Source organism: Trachinotus anak, unplaced genomic scaffold (genome assembly GCF_046630095.1).
Source record: "Trachinotus anak isolate AG129_WGS33_773 ecotype Australia unplaced genomic scaffold, CSIRO_AGI_Tana_v1 ptg000003l, whole genome shotgun sequence".
Taxonomy (NCBI): Eukaryota; Metazoa; Chordata; class Actinopteri; order Carangiformes; family Carangidae; genus Trachinotus; species Trachinotus anak.
The window spans coordinates 8443934-8461169 of record NW_027273854.1 but is presented as its reverse complement, the minus strand read 5'-3'; the positions used below and the strand labels follow the sequence as shown (position 1 = coordinate 8461169).

General features: G+C 43.8%; 1 protein-coding gene across 2 annotated transcripts in view; it reads right to left on the bottom strand.

Annotated features, from left to right (window-relative positions):
* LOC139614432 (inactive phospholipase C-like protein 2) overlaps nucleotides 1-17236 on the bottom strand; it is a 67442-nt gene that overhangs the window by 13300 nt on the left and 36906 nt on the right. For both annotated transcript variants that reach the window (XM_071471697.1, XM_071471705.1), the window contains 2 exons: nucleotides 10319-12805; nucleotides 3872-4075 (listed from right to left, as the gene is read on the bottom strand). In XM_071471697.1, the coding sequence (XP_071327798.1) occupies nucleotides 3872-4075; nucleotides 10319-12805 (2691 nt within the window). The remainder of the gene's footprint in view (nucleotides 1-3871; nucleotides 4076-10318; nucleotides 12806-17236) is intronic.

Below are 17236 nucleotides of genomic sequence, written 5' to 3'. Positions count from 1 at the left end.
GATAACATTCATGAGAAGCAGTGTATTTAGTTTTACAGTGTTTAACTCTAGGGGCTCACAAAAAAGGAAATGGGGCCTTAAATGTTGTTTTCGTAATGGTCTGGACATCTAGCTTTGCTTGGACCTGTTTTCCCTTATCTACTCTGGCCTGGCCCCCTAATATACTGTACACAGCAATAAGATAATATAACTGACTGTACATACTGTACATATACGCTCCGCATATGCATCGTCTCTCCTGTACATACAGCGCATAGTAACAATCTTGTATATGTGTTCATTTCCAGCTCTTGCCTGTATATAAAAGCTAGCACATTTGTAAGTAAAGTCACCATACTTGGCATTTATTGTTGGTTCTGGATATCTGCACTGACATGACGTGTATTGGTGCATCTGACCGCCACAGTGTGATGAAGCTTGAGCCCTAAACATCATCCCACAGGCTCAGGAGGAGCAGCTGGACCAGCCCTGCAGAACTGAGGAGGAAGCTAATGAAGTTTCACACTCCTGTTAGCAGGGAGACAGGAAGTGGACTCTCATAATGTGTGTGTGTGTGTGTGTGTGTGTGTGTGTGTGCGTGCGTGTGCGTGTGTGTGTGTTTGTGTGTGTGCCTTTTCTTGTTTTGCTACCCTAATGAGAGCTGGTTTCGGCACAGAAAACTTAAAAAAGTGAGCTCATTTTGGACGGCCCCTCCGTCAAGGGGAAGTTTTAGCAAAATCAAAAATATGCAGAACCTTTGATGTCTAATGCATTAAGAAGTACCCGATGAGAACTACATTTCCAAGAATTTCTTCACCAGCCTCCAGAGAGTGGATGTGGTTACCACGAACACGTAGGTGAGCGTTGGAGCAATATTGAAAGTAAGTAGAACAGTAAATATTTCCAACAGTGACAAAACAAGAGTCTTGAAACTTTATTGGAGTTGCACTGCATTCTGGTCTTGAAAGCAGCACGTTTGTCTCTGCTGTAGAAGATTTCTTCCCTTGTGACTGTTGATTGTTTGTGCACGAAGTATTGAATATAAAGAAAAGCCTTTTTTTCCCCTTATACTGTAAAAATAAAGCTATAGTGCATCACATTGTCCACATTTGTCCTATCATCCATGAGAAGATTAAAAAATTGACAGATTTTTAATGTACTTAAAAAAACAGCTGTTTGTTATGTTCAAACATTTTGTGTCCATTTTTTCTTCAGTGGTTATGAGATGATTGTGGTAAAGTACCGCAAACATACAGCGTTTGTGTGCATTTCTGTAGAAATGTGAAGGTATGTGTGCGAGTGAGCTTGACTGGCCTGATCTCTGGAAACAGAGCAGCACTGTGCTGAAGCTTTGTTCAGCTCAGGTCTTGTAACACTGGCTGGTTGCAGCCCACATGAGGGTGACTGAGGACATACACTGCACACTGAGATTCTACAGTAAATGGCCTGGTGTTGGCAGCCATGCTCCCATGAACTCACAAGCACTTGCACACATGCGTGCACGTGCATACACACACACACACACACACACACACACACACACACACACACACACACACACACACACACACACACACACACACACACAGGGTGCTCTGTTCTTGAGTGGGGAGTGTGCCAACAAGCCAATCTTTGGGAAGCAAACACAAACTGAGCTGGCCATGCCAAAGCCTCAGGACGAGACCATTGGTTAATGTATGTACATCATTTTCAACCACAATATCACCCATTGAAAGTGCAAACCTCTGACATAATATAACATACAGGGGTATTTGTGTGTGCTGGGGAATAAAGAGGCAGGGGAAAGTGATGGGACCTGCCATAAAGATCACATGATTACTTAGTGTGAAGACTACATTTCTAGTAGAAATTCACTTGCATGTTTTTTTCATTTTTGCAATGGCCTTTTTAAATAACTTACCAAAAACAAACTATATTAATTATCCTTATCAATAAAGGAAAGGGAGCGTGTGTTTTTTGCTTTTTTTTGCTGAGGTTGGTATGTAGGTAGAACAACTGCTGTTAAGAAGGGATGATCTAATCTCTAAAAACTCTCAAATATGACATTCTGGGTATGCCTTTCAGTTAGTCCCCAGACAACTTGTCTTGTGGAGCGTGAGAGCTGCTCTGACAGTTCCAGGAAGTCTCCTGCTTGGTGCGTAGCCTCATAAAAGCCAAAGCAGATTCTATTTGGAGCGGCACGCTGCGATGCTCCTGATGTCAGCACGCTCCTGTAGGTGTTGGCAGAAGGAGCGCGGACGGACCCGAGCAGCGCGGACGCAGCAACCTTGTTCCTCGCTCATGACCCACTTCACCAGCTCCCACCGAGTCTCACAAGGGGGAGGGAGGAGGGGAGCAGGAACAGCGGGTGATAACTAATTACAGACAGACTCATACAACCCCCTTTTTCAGCCGTCCCAATGTCAAGTGGTGAAAAATGCAGCGTTCTAGTAAGAGAGGAGGCAGGATGGGGAAGGATGTGAAATTATACAACGCATAGCTGCAGCTTGACATTCTGACTGGTCAAACAGGTGGTTTGAGCAGCCATGTTTAAAAGCCTTGTAAAGCACATCCAGCTGTGTGAATGCTGGAATCAAACGTTAAGCATTCCTGCATTCAAGGAAGCAGCAAGTTAACCACCTGCTATACTCTTTTTTTCTATTTTATTTTTGTAAGTGCTTCACCTATGAAGATCTTCACAGAGCAGGAAGCGCAGCCTCTGATATCATACTTGAATGCCTGAGTGCTTTGACATTTAATCTTTGCTTGAAGCAGATATTTGGTGAGATGTTATGCACAATAATAAGAGTGTTATTGTCTCAAAGGAACAGAGTATAACATTCATTCAAGTGTGTGTATGTACGTGTGCGTCGTGATTCCTGTCACAGCCCTGGTCTCCTGTCATGCTCCACCCACCCACCGGACGTCCATGGACTTCCTTCCTGATCTCAGGGCCACCTGCTTCCCTGTTTCCCATTTCCAACCTACCTGACTACCTGCACAATAAGAACTGGTTCATTATTCACACTGATTATCCTTATAGGGTCATGGGGGGGCTGGACACTGGGCGAGGGCGGGGATGCACGGGGATGCGACGCCAGTCTACATATAGAGACAAACAGCCACTCACGCCCACAATCACACCTACGGGGAATTTAGAGTCACCAATTAAGCTAATGTGCATGTCTTTGGACTGTGGGAGGAAAGGAAGGAGAGGGAAATGAGATAATGGCGTCCCACAATTCCTTGCGGCAGCAACATTTAAAGCAAAGAACCATTCCACATCAATAACATCCACCGTTGCATAATTATGTAGCCTAACGTAAATGCAGTGAGCAGTCGCTGCTGAATGAATTCTGCTTCACATCTTTCCTTGACCTCATGACGTTTTCCATCAAGGTCAAGGAGAAGTGGTTTGTGCTTTTTAACAGAGCCCTGGTTCTCATTTCCCTGTCTTGCTCTCCTGTATTCATACCAGCCCTTTTCCGCAGTCAGTTGCCATATTGTTTGCTAATGTTTCACTTTGTTGTGTTAATGGTGTGGCCTCTCGTTCCTGTTACCTTGCTTGCTACTAGGATTTAGTTATATGTTGTTTGATGCCTGCCTGCCTGTCCACATGTCTGCTTGTCAGCCTGATCTTCATCAGTTCCTCTGTTAAAGAAACTGCCCTGCACCAGTCTGCCTGCGTGTCTGCCTGACTGTGCTCCTACCACCAGCTGTGACAGTGTATGCACTTAATTTACTTACATTTTAGTCCTGATTAAAATTCCACAGAGCACACGTTCATGTGCAATCGATCCACAAAAACATTTAGGTCCACCTGAAGCATGAACACCTCTGTTTGCTGGTTTGCTGGCACCTCCACCCTCTCTTGTGTGTGCATGTTATTTACCATGTCATAGGCGTTGAGCACTTTGCGGAGCAGCTCTGGCACAGGACCCTGAGCCTCCATGGTGGGGTAGGTCTCGCTCAGGTCCACTGTTACCCTCAGTGACCGCTCGCTATTCATCAGCCAGGTAGACACTGTCAGGATACATTGCTTCATGTTGGCCACAGGGGTCAGGCCGCACAGCTCCTTGAAGGACACCATGGCATTCTGGGAAGAAAATATCCACAATGAACATGTAAAAAAATGCACAAACAAAGAGAAGTGTTAAATATTCAATTAATAAATAAATACACTTAAATTTTCTATATGTGTTGCCCTTTGTCTATGTGCTCTGAACCTGTTAGGTATCACTACATTATGTCTGTTTCGATGGAACCAACCACTGGCAACTATCAACTTCCGACATAACCAAATAAGGAAAATTCTTGTAGAGTTATTGTAGTTGGCAAGTGAAGTGATTGTGGTCTTAATGGAATGGCAAATATTGGAACCACTTTCTGCAGAAGACCTTGAGTGAGAAGATTTAATGAGAGTGAGTGTGATACTCCCCTCAGACCAGACACAAGATAAGATAGCAGCTTAGCAGTGTTTGTCTTGGTGAGCATAAAATTGTTAAAAAAAAAAAAATCAGTTTCCCATAACAGCCGAGAGGCTCTGGAGCCAAACCTCTGACCACATCCTGGAGGTGGTAAATACATGCAGTCTCTCATCTTTCTCTTTCGTACTTTCTCACCCTTTGTTTGAAGGCCCCATGTTGTATAAAATTCGATTTCCATGTCTTTATTTATTGTATATCAGGTCTAGGTTCTATATTAATACTGAGAAAGTATCAAAACGCTCAGTCCACAGAGTAATACACACAGCCTGTATTCAGAAACTGTATCTTAAAATGATCCGTCAGGACTTATGTAACTTTGTGATGTCACAACAAAGCAGTCACCAGTCTCAGCCACGCCATAAGCTCAGCCCACTTTGACCCCGCATCAAACTTAGCAGGATTTGGCTTTTCTGAGTGTTTACTTGAAATGCACTATACAGGACTGCAGGAACGATATGTGTTTGTGGGCCAACCTGGATGTTAGCGTCACCCTGGTTCCCTCAACAAAAAACCAACAGAATTTTCACACAGCTGTTTTGGATAACTGCAGAAAATAAGCTTCACCCCGGGATTTGGGATGAGGGAACTGGAAGTGCTAAAATGCTAACCAGCCAAACAGTCAGCCAATCGGAAGAGAGGCTCAGAGCCACAGCCAACAACCTGTCGGTGCTAGAGCTCCAGAGAAAAACCTGAGAGAGGGGATGTAAAACTACATTTAGATGGCTTTTGGTACTTAAAACAACATATATATATCCTCTTATGGATATCAACACTCAAATAAAACACTGGAAAAGTGCAAAATATTGGACCTTTATGTTTTTTCTACCCAACTCTCTGTATTTACCTTTCTGTGCTTACTGCAAATACTCACCTTAAAAATCGGCAAAATATCCAGTAAATAAAAATTATTCTTATGTTCTTGTTTCTTCATGGACCACCGAACAATTTCACCCCCCGCTGCTAGATAAATAAGAAAATCTCCATCTGAACACATCCTCTTTATTCAATCTCGTACTGATAACAAATCTTATTTCTCATCGGGGCCCGCTGCAGCTCAGTTAGTTAACAAAAGTCTGTCATCAAATCGCAAGGTTAGTGATTCAAACTTGAGCTCCTTCTCTCTACGTGTTGAAGTGTCCTTGAGAAGACACTGAACCTCATTGCTCTCCTTGTAGAGTATGTATCACTTTGGACAAAAGCATCTACCAAATGAATGTAATGTTATCTAAGACAGTGTGTCTACTGTGACGCTACTTGTTTCCATTCAGATTTGTACGAAGTATTTGCTTGTCGTTTCTTTTAACACAAGTGTAATGTCTCACACTTTCTGTTTACTCCAAAGAAAAGTCTAAATTTGGCATGTTTGGACAAGTAGGATTGGGAACCAAAACAAAGAATGTATGTCCAGTCCAGATCTCTGCACAGCTGTCATCGCTGCTATATAAAAAGCTGAAACTGATATTTTCTTCTGACTGTACCTGCCAACAAACTCCTCGCAAAGCCTACCTGGCATAACCATTTGATCCACACACCTAAACACCATGTTCAACAGCAGTTTGTCGGCCTAAAGTCAATTTAATTTGGAGCACGCTGCCAGCCTCACTTCCCCTCTCTTTCAGTCACTCTTCACCTTTCCTGCACGTCTCTGCAGCTCCAGCAACGAGACAACTGTCTCTCTCTCTCTTGCAGCGTCTCATTCTCCTGCCAGCATGGGAAATTTAAGCAACCAAACCAGGCCCACTGTTTTTCGCACAGCATCCCATCACTTAGCTCGGTTAAGTGACAGCGTGAAAAGCGAGCGTGACAGAGAAAAAAGGGCAGAGAAAGAGAAGCAGTGCAAAAGAGCAATCTGGGCTGAGGCATGGACTGCAACGACATGCTGTACGAAGAGCGAGGGCGATCATGGGAAGCAGTGAGGGAGTAATAAGAGGTGAAGGAAAAACTGGGGATAGAACAGCAGTGGGAAAAAGAAACTATTTAGGGAGAACAAGCCAGTGTTGGTATTTGGGAATCAGTCCACACACTCTGCAGTGTGGGAACCAGCTGTCTCCCTGGGCTAGACCTCCAGCTCTGCAGAAAAAAATTCACGACACCTCCCTCCACCCGAGAGGATGTGCTGTCACTGCGGGGCCCGACCTTCCCTTAGACCAGGAGGGTGGCTGGGGGACACAGTCGGGCATCTGTATTCTGAGCCTCAGCCACAGTTAACACCTTGTGAGCCATTGAGCACAGGCACAGAGAAACACAATGGTGGACTCAAGACAGCTCTGGATTAAAACCCGGTGTGTGATTATGTGCGTGTGTGGGAACTATGAGCATGTATGTGTTTATGTCTCAGTGCGTTCTGAGCTGAAGTTATTAGCATTCATTATGCTTTGTGTAATTCCATGCATGTGTGTATGGGACTACATGTTTAAATGTTTTTTGATGTTGTATAATAAAAGCCATACTGTTTCCAAGCCGTGGTGTTCCAAACCCAATGAGAGGCTGGTGTTTTTAATTACTCCCTTCCCCCCACTTAACTCCCCTTCCAACATTCCCAAATGAGAGCTCTGTGTCCAGTTACAACAGTGCTTTTGTCTCTGTTTGCCCCCCCCCCCCTTCTGCCTCTATCTGTGTATCTCTCTCTGGCCTATAGCACTGAGTGGTGGTGAATGGGCCCATGATGAAACACACATTTCAGCAAATAAAAAGAAACTGCAGGCTGGCAGCTCTCCTCCAGCTCCATCGGCACTTTATAAAGCTTCATGGGCAGCAGCACTCTGGAAAGGACTTCATTCAAGTCTCCCGCAGAAATAATTGATTTGCTTGGCAACCAATCATATCTGCCCATTGGTCAATGTTCATGGATTTCCTCAATCTTTTTTAATAGTCAAACACACTTCTTTCGGTTATTATTCAAAGCAGGCCACCTGGAAGCTTTGCTGTTTGAGGATAAAAGGAATCTAAAGAAGAGCTTGGTGAGGTGAAATAACGCTTTTGACGGCGACATCTAAAGTGTGTGTGTGCGCTCTGCTTTCATGGCTGAGACTGTATGCCACGATATGTGGGAATTTAGTGAGTAGGAACACAAAAGATGTTTCTCTCTCACATTAAAGTCTAAGCCCCTCAGCCCCTCAAGTCAGGGCTGGCGAAGCTGCCAGAAATGGCCTGGTTGCTGCCTTGTGGGCTGTTGGCCGCAGGGCCTGTTGCTGCTCTGCAGATCTGCAGCACCAGGCTCCACACAACTGGCCTCTACAAAGCTTTTCACAGCTCTCCATTTTTTTTTTTTTTTACATTTAAAAGGCAAAGGCCTTATTCCACCTTTATTTATCCTTTTTAAAGCCTTCCTCTCAACTTCACCTCTTTCATTTATTTCATCAACTTTTATCTCTTCATTTCAAAAGGAAAAATTTACATTTCAATCCTGAGGTTGGTGTGGTTTGGTGCCAGTGTTGTTTGATCAGGTTAAAACACTGATTCACATTCAGTCATCTGTCCACCTACTGACATTTTTCATGTGGGCTTATAGATTAGTTTCGAAAGCCATTTGTTAAGAAATATGTTTCAAAGGCACAGGACAGATTAGAGTGTCAGATGTGGCACACAGCATTTCTGGGATTATTTCCATCTTTAGCAAGATAGTTGACTTTAGTTTTACAAAAGTTGGGATGTATTTGATGAGTCTGTGTCAGATTTACAGGGCTGACTTCACAGTGAGCCATATTTCATGTCTTATTCATGAAATCTTCCCATCCTGACTCACGCCTGAGCAAAGATTGGGGCCTAAATTCAAGCTGTTACACTGTCCATTCACAAATTCTGATTATTCCAATAAGCAACACTTTGCACACTGACCACGCCAGAAAATATCACATCATAATCTTTTGAGGAAACACTGTCAGGATTGTTCATTAGTAGGAGTGGTTTTCCTGAAATTGCCTTCCTCTTATCCCATTCAGGCTGTGATTTGATAATGCTACTACCTCTAAAATTACAGGATCAATTTCACCTCCAGAACACAAACATATTTCTCTCTGTATCGAGGTCTTGGAGGGGAAAATTACAGCTGCTTTCAGAACATGCCTATTTCCACAACTGAAAAATGCATGACAGCATGCCACAGGATCTCTAATCACTTCTCGGCTTATTTAGTTCGGTCTGCTCTTTTGTTTGAGGAGCCATTAGAGTGAAGTTACTACTTACTGAAGACAGTAAGTATTTATGACCTGGACACATATAAAGGAGAATGTTATATGTAGAGTACCTTCTGGAGGAACATGTATGTCATATATGTCTCTTATATTAGACATTAACATTTATTTGTTTATTTTTTAGCTTTTTTTTACCTTACATTTTTTACTTAACTTAATAATTATAACTATTAACACAACTGAGAGCATTGTTAATATGTTATGCCAATTATGTCCATTAAGTGCACAGCAAGATTATTTTTATCTTTTTATTTTTTATCAACTGTCAGAGAAAACAAGGGTAAGGCTGTCAATCTAAACTGACACCCAAACAAAACAACACTTGGCATGTGAAAGGCTCACTGGCTCTCCCCAAGTTGTCAGCAAATGAGACAAGCTTTGTATCACACCCTGCAGTCATCACAAACAAAATACTAAACTGGCACTGAAGGCCTTCTGCTACTGGCCAAATATACACTGTGGTTACTAATCTTCATTTGCTCGTCCAGAGGAGTTTTAAAGTAGTGCACTAAGTGCCTAGCAACCTAGTCCTTTCCCCTGAGCAGTAATTGTCCCTAATTAATGATTACACTATTCATAAACCTTATAATTGTACAGCTATGTCACTTTATTACCATTCTCCTCTACAACATTAATAGAGCACAATTAGCGACAAGCCCCTATCCACAACAGCAAGTGAAGTGAGTCCAATCAGAAACACTTGAATCAGTTTGGACCCACTGAAGCAATAAAACACCATGCAGTTTTATATTTGGTGGAACAGACTCTGCTCTTTCACATCTTCATTTTAAATCAAACACACAGATAACCATGAAAATCTGTGAGTACTTTCTTGTTCCCAGAAAAAGCTCTGTCAATTCTGTACCTACTTTAACATAATAAATGTAATGTTCAGAAAACCATGGAACTTGCACACAAAATATTGCATTAAACGATGTGGTGATTTCCATTACTTTTAAATTAACACAGAAAAGAGCATTTGAGCTTGGTGCTTCAATAGTATTATTAGTAATATTCTGTTCTAACATCAGTTGTAATTGTTAGTGTCTATTATGTACCATACATTTGGTTCTTTTTTCTTGAGGTGAATGAGGGTGACATGCAACTCTCAGAAAGCATCTACTCTATGCTCAGAGACTTAAAATGTTGGATGTGGATGTGTATGATAAGATGTTATCCCATTAAAAAAGTATTTTTTTAAGAGCAGACCAGCAATATTGTTGTCAGCAGAGGTGCCCATTAGCCCTGCTCCGCAAACAAAAACAGAATGTCTAATGCATATATGACCTAAGCTATTTACAGTGCACTCAAGCTACCTAGATCAAGTGCTCTAAGAAACAGAGATGATCAAGTGAAATAACTGTAGGGGAACCAGTTCACCAAAACTCAAGGTAATGAGTGTAACCAAACTTTCAGACCACAAACACACCAATCAAAGAGGGATCTTTGTTTTGCAGTATCAACATAATGAACACAGATGTAGGGAAAAGGTGTCAACAGTTTACCAGAGCAGGTCAGTAATCCCAAGACAAAGCCCATCATCACAAAGTTTAAGGGAACCAAGACGCAGGAGGTTCAAACAAAACCTCCTGCTCTAAAAAAAAAATCAATAATGGTTTGTGTCTGTGTTTCATAAACACTTTAAGTGTAATTCCTTACCTGCACATTTTCTCTGAGGTCTGTGGCCTCCCTGAGGGGCTGGGTGGATGCTCTGAAGAGCTCATCCACTACTTTGATCCCTGTGGTCTTGGTAGTGGTATACTCGCGGGCCTTCCTACCCTTCCTGACAGACAGACCCCTCTTATGTGCCTTTCCTCCACCCCGCCTGTTGGTGATGGCTACATGGACAAACAGAGTGGTATTGGGTAAGAACTCTCCTGTAAGAGACTGTAGAGGGACATGTCTATAGCCTGGCTGTAGGCACTCAAATGGGATGGTGTACTGGCCAATGAATTCATCTCCGATGTAGTCGTCATCCAGCACCACAAAGCGCAGTACTGCAAGTTCTGGTAAATTGATCTGGAATTCAAAACTCTCATCAAAAATAGGGTTGTCACCATTCTGGGACACTGTCTTGGTTCTTTGCTCAGCACAGTCAGCAGGGATGCCATGGATCTCCACATATATGTAGGGCTCCACGACGTCACCCTTAGCAGCAGAGCCGCGAGGCTTTGGCAGATTCTGCCCACTTATGACTTTAATGTGAAGAAGCTGGGCAGACACCCCTGGTAGGGAGTCCCGAGCATTGGCACTGAAGTAGGACACCTCCTCTCTCATGATGGCTGGTCGCAAAACATAACCGCAGTTTCCGTTCTGCCTGAACCAGCCAAGGTTGAGGTCCATCATCAAGCCTGGGGTCTGGTAGTTCATGGCCACAATCTGGCAGCCACACTTCCAGAAATCTTGGGGGTTCATGTTGCTGGCATCAATTCTCATAGGTGTGGGATATACCCTGGAGAGAAAGCGCTTGTTATAACAGACAAATTCCTCTGGGAACTCGTTGGCAAACCTGTTTGCATCTACCTCATTGAAGGAGCAAATCTCCCAATATTTTTGGTCCCTCTTGGAGATCTCAAAGTCCCTGAACTGGACTGACTTGCAGAGAGACACAAGATCAGAGAGCTCCCTGCACAGTCTGAGTCTCTTGAAGCCCAAGCCATTCAGCTGGTCCTTCTCATCAGCTCCCACTCTCCGGGACATTTCCAGACCCTCCTCCTCATCTGTCACATCCCCCTCAGCATCAGTGCAGCTAGGCGGTAGCCTCTTACCTTTAATGAGGATTCTACCTTTCAGTTTCTCAGGAGAGGGTAGGTAGTTTTCCTCCTTGTTGGGGGGTTCAACATACAGCTTGTCGCCAAGAATCTTCTTCATGTGCTGTGCCATGACCCTCTGCTGGGGGATGCAGCAGTGGGTCACCAAGCAGAGAATCAGGGGATACTCAGAGCTCTCAAAAGCATATTGGTTTATAATGTCCAGGACTTTAGAGAAAGCTAGCTGTGAGGCTACAGAGCTACCTACGTAAACCACTGGTTCATTATCAGGGCCATCCCATACAATGACTTCAATGCTGCGACAGCCCATCCTTAGAGCTCGGATGTAGCTGCTGATGTCTGACGAACCCCAGAAATGGTCTTCCAGAAGGGAGGCATTATGTGAGGAGTTGATATAGTAGTGGGACAGAGGCTGGGTCATATCCTGGCACACACGTTTGTGCTGGGGGTCAAAGATGTGGCATTCAGAGGAAAGGAGGTAGTGTGTAAAGCCATCAATAGAGAGGTAGCTCCTCTCCCTACCTTCAGCGGATGGCTCAAATTTCTGAACAATATCCCTGCACATGTCCTCCGTTACACCTTCCACACCTTGCTCCACGTCTACGAATAGCATCAGATCTTTACTGTCCAGATACTCCTTGTTACTGGAGAACTGCACTAGTAGGAAGAAAATCTCCGGCCGTGTGCAGAGCTCACAGTAGGCCTCCACAAAGGTGTCCATGTTAATTGCCTCTCCATATTGGTCTTTAGCTTTCTGAAGTTCCTTGAACTTCAGCTCTATCCTAGACTCTTTCATTCCTGGGTTGAGCCCCTTGATTATCTGAGTGGCTCTGAACAAGTCTATGTGTCCTTCCTTTTCCATATCTGCCAGCTCAAACACTGAGCCAATCCACGATGTTCGAAGACTCGGTTGGCTAGGCTCCACCATGTCCACGGTGTGCCTGCCATAAGACACCAGATACCTGAGGCCCATCACCCAGGTGCTGACAACATCTGCTGTACTGGCTACTAAGTCTAAGGACTCATAGTTATCCCCATAGATGATTGAGAAGGCGCATTCATCAGGGAACTGATCTGACAGACCATTGCTGCGCAGAACAGGAGTTTTCTTTCCCAAACGGACTTCCTTAATGCTCTTGATTTCCAGTTTGGCCTTCTCCGAATCCTTCTTGGATGGCTCCCAGCGAAGCCAGTGCATGTCTGGATCCAGCAGGAAGTATCGATTGTACATACGTGAGTTGGAGCGCACCTTTTTCATCTCACAACCCTCCATCATGAAGGCCATGCAAGCTGCTGTGCTGTTGATCTTGCGGTCACTTGGCATTGAGCTGAAGGACACCGTTTTCTTTCTCACCTGCCTCTGTTTGGAACCATCCTGAAAACAGAATGGGATGGGGGATGGTTGGAGTAGAGAAAGATATCTTGGTTAAAAATTGTATCGTTGTGTATAGTTTGCAATTCACTATATTCAGGTTTAAAGCAAAAAACAGTCAATACAACAGCCATCTGGATGTTCATAAGTCCCATTTCAAGACTAAAAGTGACTGAGCATTGGCCCTCAAGGCCTCTGAGCTCTGGACCCTGTCTGAGAAAGTGAGGCTGGCAGAGTCCATCTTTGAAATCACTTCTTACAACTTATTTTTTTAAAAAAGCCTTTTATTAATATGAGCCCAAAGTTTTATTTTTCCTGTTCCATAGTTTTTATTTGTTTATTTTCCTGATTTTATCTTATTTGCTGGATCTTTTAATCATGGTGGTTATTATTTTGTTTCAGCTTTGTTTAGCACTTTGTAACATTTTTTTGAAAGGTGCTATTTAAATAACATTTATTATTATTAGTAGTAGTAGTCTTAGTATTATTACTATTAGTAGTAGTAGTGGTAACAGTAGTAGTAGCAGTATTATGAAACAAAGATGGATATGATACACCATTCTTACCAGTAAACTGTGATGAGATGCTGAAGATATTAATAGACTGCCATTAAAAACTCAACTGTCTTTATTTCCTTTCTTTGCTCTCCAGTTCATCTTTATGCTGATGGAATACAGTGGTGGATGGGAACCATGTGGGACCAGTATTTTTTGATAATACATTTATGACAGGCCAATAGCCTCAGAGATAATTACATGCTTATTTAAAATGCACATCCTTTTGTCTAATTATTCTGCTCATATTTTAAATTGCATAGCATGTGAAGATAGAGTGACTTCCGGGCTTTTTCCTCTGGGACAAACTGTACTATAGCGTATGAGGTCTGCTTCTTTTAAAAAGAGGACTGCTGGCTGTAATGACAGGGTGCAAAGCTGGAGATAGTGTAAGAGTCTTGGCTTGGCTGATGTTAGAATGGTTTCATCTCTCAAACAAAGTTAATAACTTTAAGATCTGTTTCATGTTGCCTTATAATTGAAAATGAGATTTGCTGGTTAAATGTTAATCCTGTGGGCAACCTCATGTGGGCAACATACATTTCTTTCTTTCCCGCTGATTCCTCAGTCATTGCAATGTTTGTTGAAGCTCTGAGGAGAATGTCTATCTACAACAACCCCGGCAGAGGCCAAACTTGTCAAAGTAGTAAAAACAGCTGCTTCAAACACCACCTGCCAGGACATGGTTGAACTTTTGCAGCTTTTAGGTCTGCAAGCCTAGCTGGCAGAAAGCAGACAGACAGTGCTGCCCTATTTCCAGGGCTGTGGTTAGCTAGATAGCATGAATGCAGATGGCCTGGTTTAGGGCTTGGAAAATGGGCTTGTTGAATAATGCATACCACAGAGAGCAGTACATTAAATCAAACCTAAACCAATCCACAAATTACTGTTACACATAAAATATTCTAGACACAAAGCCTTTGAGAGTGTTATTGTTAAAATGGACAGAAGACAAATTCTCTAACAAATTATTTTTGTGAAACCTTCTTTGGAAGTGACATGTCAGTGCCGATCTCTGATAACTTGCAACACCTCCAGTATTAAATAAATGTAACCAAAGCCGCCTAAGCTCTGTTCTCTTTCTCGTTCCATATCTTCTGATCTTTTCTAAGTTTGTAGAAAGAATGCCAGAAAGCGCAGTGAGTGAGTGAGTGAGTGAGTATGTCTTCCCCCCAAGACAGTGACTGCCTGTACAGGTGTGATGGATCTCCCAAGAGCATGGCTCAACGCTAGCCACAGTGAGACACATCAGGGCCATCCATCTTCCACCTGACGGTGGATGAGGCACATGACGCCTGGCACCTCATCACAATTAATGAGCACCACTTGACGCAAAGCTGAAGAAATGACACGATCATCGCTCTCTGGTTTTGCCCTTGTTTTACGACCTCTATCTCTTCTCCCTGCACATAACTACTCAGTGTCATAATTTCCACATCTGCAATTATTCAGAGATGGAAAAAAAGAAACTTTAAATAGAAATACAGATCATTCTTTAATGTGGATGAAAATACCTTGTGGAAATTTTAGTCAGTGTCTTCACTGATCTTACACCAGATGGTGTGCTGCGGCCCAGTGATACTGGGACCACCTAGGTCAAAAGAGTGTTAGTAGGTGTTAAAATAGAGTTATTCAAGCATTTATTTTCCTCCCCGTTGAGAAATACTTGCATGCAATTGTTGTGAGAGCTACTGCCAAGACCCACAGGCACATGGTTATGCATATAACCTTGCCAAGACTGTGAGGGTAAGGAGGGAGCTGTTGGTTCAGCTGCAGGATAATACAATTCCAAGTCTATCGCAGAGGTAACCTAGGAGTGAAAAGAACTTGTCACCCACTTCACGTAAGATGTAGACAGACCACAGTATTGATATCCCTAGTCTCCCTTTGTCTTGCTTTCATTTCCTCAAAGATCCTCCACAAACCACTGTGCCTGAAGTGGGGGATAAATCTGGAGGCCGTAATCAAAGGATCACATTTCAGCCAAAATGTCGTGCCCTTTAATGTCATGAGCCAGCTCCTCTCATCATGTAACAGAAAACTACAGTTAACAACTCTCTCCTCTGGAGCTGTTTGCAGTGTTCACCAGACGGACATGTACATTGACTGGGGTATTGGGGGTATGTGAGTAAAGCTCTGTGAGATGGAAAGCAGACCGAGCGTGTGGCATGAGGGGGAGATCAGTTCAGGTCTGATTGTTTCCAGACCTTCTTCAGGGCGGAAGAGGCCACAGTGGGTCAAAGGGTGTGTGTGTCTGTGGAGGGGTAATCTCGTGTCTCATTAACATGCTGTTACAATTAGCTGGACAGCCAGGAAGGGTAGCAAGCTGTTAGCCTCAGCCTCTCAATCAAAACCAAGCAGGTAAACTGTGGGTTTGCTCAGGCTCATTTCACACTACTGAAATTTAAATGCAAACTCATAAGACTGATGAATCATAGGACTCCTGTGTGACGACCTAGAGGTAAAGGATGAATTACTCGGCTGGTCAGTGATTTCTGTGTTGCATGCATATGCATGAATAACATAACAACATAATGAATAATAATTTCATTAAAATTTAAATGACCTTTCAACAATCCTTTTTTTTCCAATTATTGGCTCTTTATTTCCCTACATGCAGCTGTCATTTCCCTCAATCGTCCACACTTTGCTTTCACCCCCTCACCACTTTTTCACAGCCCCTGGGGTCTTTCCTGGTAGAGATGTCAGTATTTCTGTTTATGTGTGTGTGTATTTCTGCTCAAGCGCTTCTGGCTTGACTGCCTGTTGCTGCTGTTGCTGCGGTGATGTGAGGGTATTTTGGTAATCCTCCACACCTCCCCCCTTTTTCCTGTGGTGGCACTGCGCCGCTCCGGGCTGGGTCAAACACTCCCTGATGGAAGGGTGAAGCTGCTGGGGACGGGGCGGGCAGCGAGACGCACATCCTCTGAAGGGCAGCGGTATGTCACACACTCGCTCTCCCGTCACTGTTGTCACACCCTGACGTTGGGCACCCTGAGCACTGGAGAACTGAACTCTGGGGAGGCAATTATTGCAACATGAGCTCTCAGGTTGCCTGTTACACTGCACTGCCCCCACCGTGATGTCACGGTGGGGCACAATGGACAAGCTACTTCGTATCTTTCCTTTCCTATATCTCTATAAGCACTTATTGTTATATCAACACGCAAAGCTATACACATACATCTGCTTGGTTTTCTTGTTCTCCCCCCGGTCTGCTGTATGTCCTGGAACACAGCACTATCAGAAAGACTAATACCTGCTCCATCTCTCTGTAGAGTGCCTGTGTTTCTGTGTGCCTGTGTGCATGCGGCACAAGCACCCCGACAAAAACTCCCAAGGGCTTCCTCAGCTGCCTGATCGCTTGTTATGCCAGAAAGCACAAGCCAAACTAAAAAGTCCTCTCGCTCGACTGCTTCAACACACACTGACAAATACAGAACAACACCATACTCAACGTTTGAGGGCTAATAGGAGAGCATGTCTCAGCCACAGGATTGTCAAATGTTAGTATGACCAGAGTGCTGAGCTGAGCTGCCCGGTCCCATTTCGAACACATGGAGGACGAATCTCAACCCTGGAGCTCTTCCTGTGGGACTCCAGACATACTGCCTCTTTCACTACCGTGGCCCACTTCCTCCAAACCTCCAACCATCCCACCTCCTCATCACGGCTGTGCTGGCTGCCTGCCACTCGCTACTCCTTTGCGCCTCTCATATCTCAACTCTAAAACGGGTCTGCATAAAAGTAGTGAGGCAAGGCTCAGTTGGTCTCGCCCACAGAGCTACTGTGTCATTTGTGTGCGTGTGTGTGTGTGTGTGAGTGTATGCAATGTGCATTGGTGAATAAGGCAACAGGGGAGCGTGGGTAATGGGGAGTG